Here is a 10,484-nt window from a genome sequence, read left to right on the forward strand (position 1 = left end):
ATGTTTGATTTGATGTTTTTTGGGGGAAAAAAATTGAATGAATAGTGGAAAAAAAATCCAATCCCTCAAACAAACACACCCTTAGTCTATTTGTGTTTGGTTTTGATCTGAAATTGAAATTTTGATTTCAAATTTGATACATATATATTTAAAAAATAAATACTCCATCCGTTCTATTGGAAGGGTGACATTTGCTTTTTGCACGTAAATTTTTGAATATTAGTACTCCCTCCGTCCACTTACAATGTTTATATATTTCTATTTTGGGACGTCTAATTACAAAGTTTACATTCATTAAATACCCTATTTTTTTTCCACAAATACCCTTACTGTATATCACATCATTACTTTTATAAAAAAAAAAGTAAGGGCAAAAATGTCATTACATTACTTTTAACTACTCACTATAATTAAAATACTATTATTTCTTAAATACCGCGCCAAAAGTAAATGTAAACTTTGTAAGTGGACAGAGGGAGTATTATATTGGATTGTAGTAAAAAAGACAAAAATACCCCTATTAGTATGGTCTAATATAAAAGTAATGACATTTGTGTAATATAATGTAAGTTGAAAGGATATTTATTATGTTAGGTATAGGTAGTACAATTACTATTACTAAATTAAGAAATAATAACCTTGTTTTGAGACGAACAAAAATAGAAAATTATAACTTTTCAATTTTACAGAGAAATTATTATATTTTAATTAAAAATCTTACCAAATGAATATAGAAAGTGATTTGAAATAAAAAAACAAACAAATCCACTCATTTATATCCGTTTAAACATATATATTTAATAAATATAACTTTATTACACATTATAGATACATCTAAATTTATATTTATTTATATCAATATCGTTGCAAAAAATAAAAATACAAAAGTAAGATTGCAAAAAATACGTACTAATTACTATTAAAATACAACATTCGTTACACTCCACATCAAAAGTATCCGTAAATTAATATTTCTTCCGTCCGGCAAAATTAATTACATTTTCTTCGTAAAATTACATACGAAAGTGTAACTAATTTTGAATTTTACAAAGGAAGTGTAACTAATTTTGACGGACGAAGTTTCTCTGTCTACTCTCAATATATTTATTCTGTTATTTTAATATGTCCACCCTAAATGTGTTTGTATTTTTTTTTAAGTAATTGTACGTCTCACTTAAATAAAAAATACATTCATACTTTACATAATATTGTAAAAAATGTCATTAAAAAAATAAGCGAATTATGTGTAAAAAAGATATTTTTATCCTTTTTTTTATTACTCTTTCCGTCTCACATTGGATGTTTGGGTTACTGTAAAAACGAGAATTTAAGATAAGTATAATTAGTAGATAATTAAGAATGTATTAGTGAAAATAATTATCCTATAATATAAATAATTATAAATTAAGATTAAAATAACTAATTACTTTAATTAAAATTAAAAAAATAAATTAAAAAGTTTAAAATCAGATTAAAGTGTGTAATCATTTTCAACAAAAGAAAAGTGACATGGAATGTGGAACAGACAGAAACGGCAACATGAACATGGTATGTGAGACGAAGGGAATATTATTTAATAAAGTACTAATATTCTAAAATTTATGTGTAAAAAATAAACGGTTACCTTAAGGTGGACAGAATACTCCATCCGTCCAGTAAAAAAAATATACATATTTTTATTTTAGATTATTTAATTATAAAGTAATCATTTTATTGAATATCCAATTTTTTCTACCAATATCTCTACTTTACCATCACATCATTATTTTTTACACAAAAAAGTAAGAACAAAAATGTCTTTACACTACTTTTAACAGCAATTAAAATACTATTATTTCTTAAACTTCACAATAAAAGTAAATGTTTACTTTGTAGTCGGACAGAAATAGTATGCGATATGTTCCGAATAGTATCCGACTGAACTTAATAACCTACAAACTAAATTAGTATGACAAGTTACACTAGACGAACTATATATAACATACAAGATTTTAAAGCATCGGAAGTAGTATATATTATTATTATTATTATTATTATTATTATTATGATGTAAGGATCATATTCATTAAATTAAAAATTAAGTATATTAATTGTAAATAATTCATAATTGTAAAATAAATAAATTTATTGTGGATAAAAGAAATGTATATTATCTGCTAACTGTAATATTCAATTGATTGAACACATGTTATTTGTAATTCAATAAATTTCTTATATAATAAAATATACTATCCATGCATAGATTAAAATAATCTCAAAAGTTTAAATAAGGTATTTGTAACGGGGAATTTAAATAAAATATAAGAGTATTTTATTATTAGATGGATATCATATTTATTAAATTAAAAAAGTAGATAAATTGGTTATTGACAATTATTTAATAGTTTCTTATGTGATTCAACATATTTATATATTTTTGGAGGTTAAGTTTATTATTATTATTATTATTATTATCAATACAATTTACTTTATCAATCTCGTAAAATTATTCACGTTCCGTCAGCATCTAAGGTCACATTTACATTTGCATTATTGTATTTAACATTAAAAATATTTTTATATTTGTATAATTTTTTGTACAAATATCATTCTATTAGTATTATAAGACACTAATGAAAATATTTTTACAATTTTTTTTTATAGTTTGTACTATGTTTGATATAATAATTAATATTTAAAGATTTATAAGCAAAAAATAAATGGCATCTTTAGAGCATAGCAAATGCATATCATTGAGAAAATAAAAAAAATACAAAAGACAGTTTGAAATGACAATATTTGACAGAATAAGTTAGTAAAAAATAAATTTCATAAAAAATTGAGAATAAATTTGATTGAAGATGAAAATACAAAATTATAATAAAACAAAAAATAAAGACAAAATAGTTAAAAAAAAATAAATTATCTCAAATAAATACTCATACAAGAACAAAATTAGTATATAAATTGAGAAAAAAAAATTCAGTGCATTTTGTATAATAGTATTAAAATAAATTCAATATATATATATGTATTAATTATTATTATTATTATTGATATAAATAAATATTGATATGCTATTTTAAATATATAAGATTATTTTTATTGTAATATAAAAAAAATACTTATTTTTTTCTAATATTTTTTAGATTTTTATTTTTATTTTTTTTATTTTTTTATGAGTATCTAAAATCTTTAAAAAAGAAAAATTCGAAACAAACGTCCCAAACAAACCAAAGCATAATGATCCGACCCATAAACCATGAATTAAATAAATATGGGCTGAATCAAAATACTACCTGGCCCATTACCTTTTCGGTTAGGTCCGGCCCGATCCATTTACGTATCGGGTTGTCTCTTTCATATGGTTTTCGAAATTGGAAGGGGTTAGGGTTTTGCGTTTATGGACGATTCCAGTTAGGGCGTTTTCGATAAATACAGTTGTGAAGTATTTTCGCTGTTCCAATCTCAATTTGGGAGCGTTTTTTGTTGTTTAGAATCATTCATTGGTACCGCCGGCGGCGGCTCTATAGGGACTGCGCCGGAGCCGGTGCTTTTATAGGGAGTAGTTGAGTTCGAGTGGAATTTTGTGTCCAATTAGGCGCGGGGACGATGGCGTATCAAGGAGGGAATATGAAGTCGACGTCGATAAATGGCGTCAAATTGTATACCGTTGCTAGTCAGAACCGTTCTACAGCGACATGGGCTCTTCCTCCTAAGAAACTTAGAGCACTGCGCAAAAATCCAGGTTTGGAAGTGTTTTAATTTAATTTTTTTTTTTTTGTTGGCGAATGATGGGATTTGTGAATGATGTGTTTGTTGATTCTTTTCAGATTATTTGCAGAGGTTGGAATTGATTCAGGATTTGAGGTTAGAAACTGCAACCACAAGGATTAAGGTGACCCCTGATGGGAAGTATGTTATAGCCTCAGGTGATTCAAATAGACTGATATTGTTTTGTGTTCAACAATTTTTGGTTTATTTGTTTTGATAGAAGTGTAATGGTTTGATAATTGTTTGAGTTCAGGAATTTATCCTCCACAAGTTAAAGTATACGAGCTGAGCGAATTGTCACTAAAGTTCGAGAGGCATTTGATTTCAGAAATTGTTAATTTCCAGGTTAATATCTTTTTCAGTCAACAATTCGATGTCTGATGGAATCAAGCAGAAATAGGCTAAAATTAAGCTCTTTTGTATCTTAATTACTGTATTTGTAGTATCGATTCTTTTTACCCCTGCTCGGGCTGAGCACGTTTTATCAGTAACATTTTTGTTTCTCTAACAATAGGTTTTGGATGATGATTATTCGAAGATGGCATTTCTTTGTGCCGATCGGTCTGTTTGTCTTCATGCAAAATATGGGAGTCACTACAGCTTGAGGATCCCAAGGTTTCTCTCTCTATCTCTCTTCGAATCTCCCTGCCCCTCATTTGCAAATAAACATTTATGTATTGCATTTAGAAAGTTTCAGTTATGGAGTTAAAGGGTTTTCTCGGAAGCTACTTTGGGCATATCTTTGTGTTTTCGGGAGATGCCAATTATAATTTTCTTTTACAAAAGTATTATACAATTAATTGGTTGGTATTATAGGGTATGATCGTGAGAATTAAATTTTGTGTTTAAGGTTTTGAGTTGTGTAAGCCTGAATTAAAATTTGAATTAATAATGGGGTTGACGAGTGAATAATTCAGGAATATATATACCTCGTATAAAAGAAAATTGTTTTGAAATAGGTTATGTGTGGTTAATTAGTTAGGTATTTGCTTACGTCTCTGATCTTGGCGGTTGGATGAAATTCGGCAAAGTGAGTTTTTAATTTCTTGCCATCAAGTCGTCACTAATTGATTGACTATGAGTATTGAACATTAATTACTTAAATATATAATTTCGCTGAAATTTTTTGGTGTTGGGTGGTCATGATAACACTTAAGGGTGTGTTTGTTTGGGGATTTGGATTTTGATTTGAGATTTGAATAGTCAAAATATTGAATTTAAATAGTTGTATGATATGATATAAATAGCTATTGATATGATGTTTTGAATGTAAAATTGATTTTAGTGTAATATAAAAAATGAAAAAAAAAAAGGTGTTTGATTTGAATTTTTGGGGAGAAAAAATATGATGAATAGTAAAAATTTGGTAAAGTTTGTCAAAAGAACACACCCTTAATGTGATCTTGTGCACTTCTTTTTAAACAGAATGGGGAGAGATATTGCATATGACAGCTGGTCTTGCGACATAATTTGTGCTGCTTCGTCTCCAGACCTATATAGGATAAATTTGGAGCAGGTTCGTCATACCGTGCTTTGCACTCTCTTTGTTTTCAAATACTGAACTTTTATCGATCAAATGTAAGTTGACAATGCTATTAATGTCTTTGACAGGGACGTTTTCTAGCTTCTCTCAGCACTCAATCACCTGCTCTGAATGTAGTTTCTCGAAGGTATGTAATGCTGGACTTTTATACGGTAGTTAGAGCCGTAAATGAGTCGAACTGATCCGAGCTTGTCATATTTGAGTTCGACTCGTGTTCATTTGTTAAAAGATACGAACTGAAATTTTTGTTTGAACTCGGCTTGTTTAACAATTTTTTGTTCGTGTTCGATTCACTTCGGTTCAGCTCGTTAAGAAATTTTTTATTAAATTTATTTAATTTTGTAAAAAATGTTAATGTAATTAATAATAATTATAATTTTATTAATAAATTTAAATAAAATATAATTAAATATAATATTTATAAAGATATATACTTATTAAATATAAAAATATTAATTTAATTTTTTAATAAATATTGTCAAACATTAGCGAACGAGCTTTTAGCGGACTTAAACGGACCGAACTGAGCTGAGTTCGCGAACTGTTTGTTTGTCTTACAGCTCTAATGGTAGTGTCTTTTTGTTTTATGTAACTAACTATATGACGTGATTGTTTGTGATTCAGCAAAGTCCATGGATTGGTTGCTGGTGGGGGCGAAGATGGAGCTGTGGAATGTTTTGATATGAGAACAAGGTCTTCGGTGGGTAGACTAGATGCTATTGCACCCTCTGGTCATGCTGATGGGGTAACGAGTTTGTTCATTCTCTGGTCGAGCATAAATTTTTTCGTGCAAGTTCTTTAATAGATATGAATTTTTTAATTGTATTGTGTTGATTGTAGGAGGTGACGGCAATTGAGTTTGATGGAGATGGAGGCTATCTCATGGCCGTTGGAAGCAGCAGAGGGAAGGTAAATATAATTTGCTATATCCATGATTGGAGTAAAATTCTTTCCTTTCAACCTTCTTCTGATTTATCACATTCAATGCATTATTGTGTCATATTGGATCGAGGCTTTGTTTTGTAGGATCACTTACAAATAAGTTTAAGGATATAGATTTAATTCCGTTGATCTATTTGACCATGAGGCTGTGGCTGACTTATTAATGAGTGGGGCAGAGTGATTGTGTTTCCGTTAAATAATTAGTAAATGACTTTAACAGCTAAATGAGAATCGGAAGATATGTTTTTTATTTTTTGATAATTATAATAGCAACTCATAAGAAATTGCAGCTATATAGATATTTATTTTGTTAAATATATATAATCTTGATAGATTCTTGTTATTTTTGTGTAAAATCCAACTTAAACTAGCATAACTCAATGTTCGATTATTTGTATTTATGGAATACATATAAATTTATCAATCTTTTAGCAATATACTATTCACCATTCAACATTCAACTATTGACATTTATTCAGTTTTATCAAAGGTCACATGAATGCTTCATCTTTAATGAGAAAGTGGCAAAGATCCAATGCCATGTTAAATATAACCATTGGAATCCATAATTTGAAATTATCGCAATGGATTGCTCTGAGTAACTATTCATTGGAAATTATGTTCATGTTTTGTATCTTTGCCTTTTAGACAATGAGATCTCCACAATCAAATTAATAATTGTATTCATCTGCAGGTTCTAATTTATGATCTCCGTTCCTCTAATCCTTTGCGAGTGAAAGATCACATGTGAGTTTTTTATATTTCCATGTAGTTTAACTATCCAAACAAAGGTTTGCTTTGTGTTTACTGTTTAGGTTATTTTTTGTATGACTCTATGGTTTTTAATTCGGTCCTTTTACCATTCTTTTGCAGGTATGGGAGCCCAATTCTGAACATTAAGTGGCATAAGACACTAAACTCCGAGCAGCCCAAATTAGTCACTACCGATCAACACATTGTTAGGATTTGGGACCCTCAGACGGTTAGAACTTTTTTTTACTTTACTACTGCTGTTTGTGCTTTACCGATCATCTTACTTTTCATTTTATTTTATTACATTTAATTGAATACTATAGAGCTATGCGAAAATTATCATTTTCCAGGATGCCTAATATAGTTTTGGTTACTTTTGATGCAATAATTTTCCAACTGATACATATTACTATCCTAAATAAATTTTATAACTATGTCCTTTCGTATCTGATTGCTTTCTTGTAGTTACAACCACTTATAAGTGGTTGCCTTTGCTGCCTATAGGACGGGGAAACGGCTTAAATTTTTATTTATGAACTTCCTTAGAATGTTTGGATTTTCAGTTCATTGTGTTTCATTCACCTCAGGGGGATGGAATGACTAGCATTGAACCGGCTGCCGGCAAAATTAACGACACGTGCATCTTCAAAGATAGTGGTTTGATTTTGTTGGCGTTGGAGAGCAGCCAAATACCTTCTTATTTCATTCCGGCACTGGGACCTGCCCCAAAGTGGTGTTCTTATTTAGAGAACATGACCGTAAGCTCTTGTTTTTATTTATTTATTATTATTTTATTTAATAATATGCATTGGCACGACAATTAGAAAAAAGGGCCTTGTTAACATTGTACCTGTTTATTTTATGGCTTTGCAGGAAGAGCTGGAGGAGGGTGGACAGACAACTATATACGACGATTACAAGTTCTTGACAAGAGAGGACCTTGCAAGATTGAATTTAACTAATTTAATCGGAACCGATAAGCTGAGGGCCTATATGCACGGTTTCTTTATTGATTACCGATTGTATAAAATGGTAATACTTTAAACCCGATAATGTAGTTTGAAGTGTTTCTGGATATTGTTTTGGACTTAATATGGCAATTTTTCTTCATTTCTGCAGGCTCAAAGTCGGGCTGAACCTTTCGCTTACGAGTCTTATATAGAAAAGCGAAAGCAGGAAAAAATGGAAGCCGAGCGTGCCTCCAGAATTACGGTCAGTGCTGTTTCATTTATTGTGTTCACAAACCATATTGTGTTCGACTGTTCTTTGCAAGGAACTTATGGTTGCTCGGTATTGTTTAAATTTTCTATCTTGTGGTAATGGAAATCGCTGTTTGTCCCTCGACGAAATTATTTGCTGAAGCAGGATGTTGTTTGGTATAAATTTTCCACACTTACCTTTTTGCCGTTGAACTAATGGATTGGATTATTTTGCTTTCTTGCAGATTAAAAGGAAGCTGCCCAAAGTTAATCGGACTTTGGCATCCCGGCTTCTTGAGGAGGAGGAAGAGCAAAATGATAACAAGGGTACAGATGACGGCGCCGAACCTCCGAAAAAGTCTGATGCTAAGAAAACAAAGAAGAAGAAAGCTCTCACTAGTGAAGTACTCAAAGATGATAGATTTACATCCATGTTTGAAAATAAGGTACTCCGAAATAACTTTCTTTGCTGTCGGTATTTATATTTTGAAACTTTGCACTTTCGTATTTGGCTGGAGGCTGGAGCTATTAATGAGTCGAATTGAGTCTGAGTTTTTCATGTTTGAGCTCGATTAGTGTTTGTTTGTTAAGAAATATGAGCGGAAATTTTTATTTAAACTGAGCTATTTAAACTTATTTTTTCTAATAATAATAATTATTATTTATTAATAAATCTATTTAGAAAATTAAAATCAAGTATAATATTATAAAGATATACATGCTTATTAAATATAAAAGAAATTAATATAATTTTTTAACAAGCATTATTGAATGCTAGTGGATAAGCTTGAGCTGATATGTGAACATAACGAGCTAAAATTTATATTTGTGTTCATTTCATTTAGCTTAGTGGACGAGTCTCGTGAGCTGAACTCGTGAATAGTTCGTTTGTTTTATAGCTCTATAATTTACAATTTGTTCTGGGAAATTATGTAGTGTTGTAATGATAAGATTTATGCAAACATATCTGATTTTTTGATTACCTATGTTAACTCAAATAATGGATTTTATTGCGCCCGTCTCTTACAGGACTTTGAGGTTGACGAATTCTCTCAAGAATACCGCGCACTGCACCCTATGGCGAAGAATCCTACTTTGCTCGAGGAACACTTCAAAACCGTCCCGGATGACGACGAGCTTGCTGCTAGCGACTCCGATGGATTTTCGGGAAGCGAACCATCCGACAACGAACACGAGCGAACAAACGACAAATCAAAGAACGCCCGCGCTCCCAGGTGCGTATATCTAATCGACATTTTGCCTCATTTTGACAACTGAAAAAAGGCGATGAATCAATAACAAGAAACTCTTACGTCCCCAGATTTTACGAAGTGAAAGACGATCGCCATGCTGATGCATTCTGGAACAGCAAATCCTTCGCGGAGGAAGAGTCGCTCCCGTTGGGGGAACGAGCTGCTCTGAGGAAATTGCGCGAAAATTCGAAGGATACGGTGAAACACGGGCAGGGCGGGTCTCGGGAAATCTCTTTTAATCCGAAAAGCTTTGCGAAACGCAAGGAGTACGACGATGACGGCAGCGATGGTAATGAACGTTCGGGAAAGAGGAGAGGCGTACAGTCGTTGAAGCTTCCCGGTATTTCGGGTCGAGGGCGAGGGCGAGGAGGTAGACGAGGCGGCTTTCGCGGACGCAGCCGGGGGCGTGGCCGCCGGTAGAAATCCGGTGACCGGAATAGTAATTTGAATGAGGTATTTTGTGAGATGAATTATTTTAGCTTATAGAGAATCTTAATATTGAATAGTAAAAATTTTGAGGAAAAATGTATTAGATGAGATTTTTGTAAAAGAAAATATTTGAGATTATGCTATATTATTATTATTCTAATGTAATATTTTCAAAAATTTATTTTGTAATGAGAATTATTATATTATATTCGTTCGTTTCTAAGGTATTTAACCGTAGTGTTGATTTTTTAATATTAATTATTATATCAAAATATAAGTATAAATTTTAAAAAATTACAGTAGTGTTTTATAATAATAATAGAATAATGATATTTGTAAAAAAAATATATATATAAAGATATTTTTAAGGGCAACTAACACATATCTCCTTAATTCTATATTCATATTCTTATTTACTCTTTATACATTAATTTTATCTTTTTTACTCTCTATTTTAACAAATTTATTTATTTTTTCACTCCCTATTCATGTAAAAACTCTATAGTGTCCTCGTTTAATTTCTTTATTATTTGTCTTCTTTTTTTTCAACTACACTGTAATTTTTATAATTTATTTCTACTTTTTGTTAATTTGAATATAAAATAAAAGATT

At 30.5% G+C, this 10,484-nt stretch overlaps 1 protein-coding gene across 1 annotated transcript; it reads left to right on the forward strand.

The window, feature by feature from the left end:
• The first annotated feature begins 3,367 nt into the window (after window positions 1–3,367).
• Window positions 3,368–10,061, forward strand: LOC127256742 (uncharacterized). The gene is made up of 16 exons (XM_051282891.1): window positions 3,368–3,727; window positions 3,813–3,911; window positions 4,007–4,098; window positions 4,268–4,368; window positions 5,179–5,269; window positions 5,365–5,423; window positions 5,921–6,041; window positions 6,137–6,205; window positions 6,933–6,985; window positions 7,112–7,220; window positions 7,579–7,749; window positions 7,865–8,023; window positions 8,111–8,203; window positions 8,436–8,636; window positions 9,220–9,425; window positions 9,512–10,061. The coding sequence occupies exons 1-16, from the start codon at window positions 3,592–3,594 to the stop codon at window positions 9,861–9,863; spliced, it is 2,112 nt and encodes a 703-aa protein (XP_051138848.1). The 5' UTR covers window positions 3,368–3,591; the 3' UTR covers window positions 9,864–10,061.
• The last annotated feature ends 423 nt before the right edge of the window (window positions 10,062–10,484 follow it).

The sequence above is a fragment of the Andrographis paniculata genome, unplaced genomic scaffold (assembly GCF_009805555.1).
Source record: "Andrographis paniculata isolate CXL003 unplaced genomic scaffold, ASM980555v1 Contig56END, whole genome shotgun sequence".
Lineage (NCBI taxonomy): Eukaryota > Viridiplantae > Streptophyta > Magnoliopsida > Lamiales > Acanthaceae > Andrographis > Andrographis paniculata.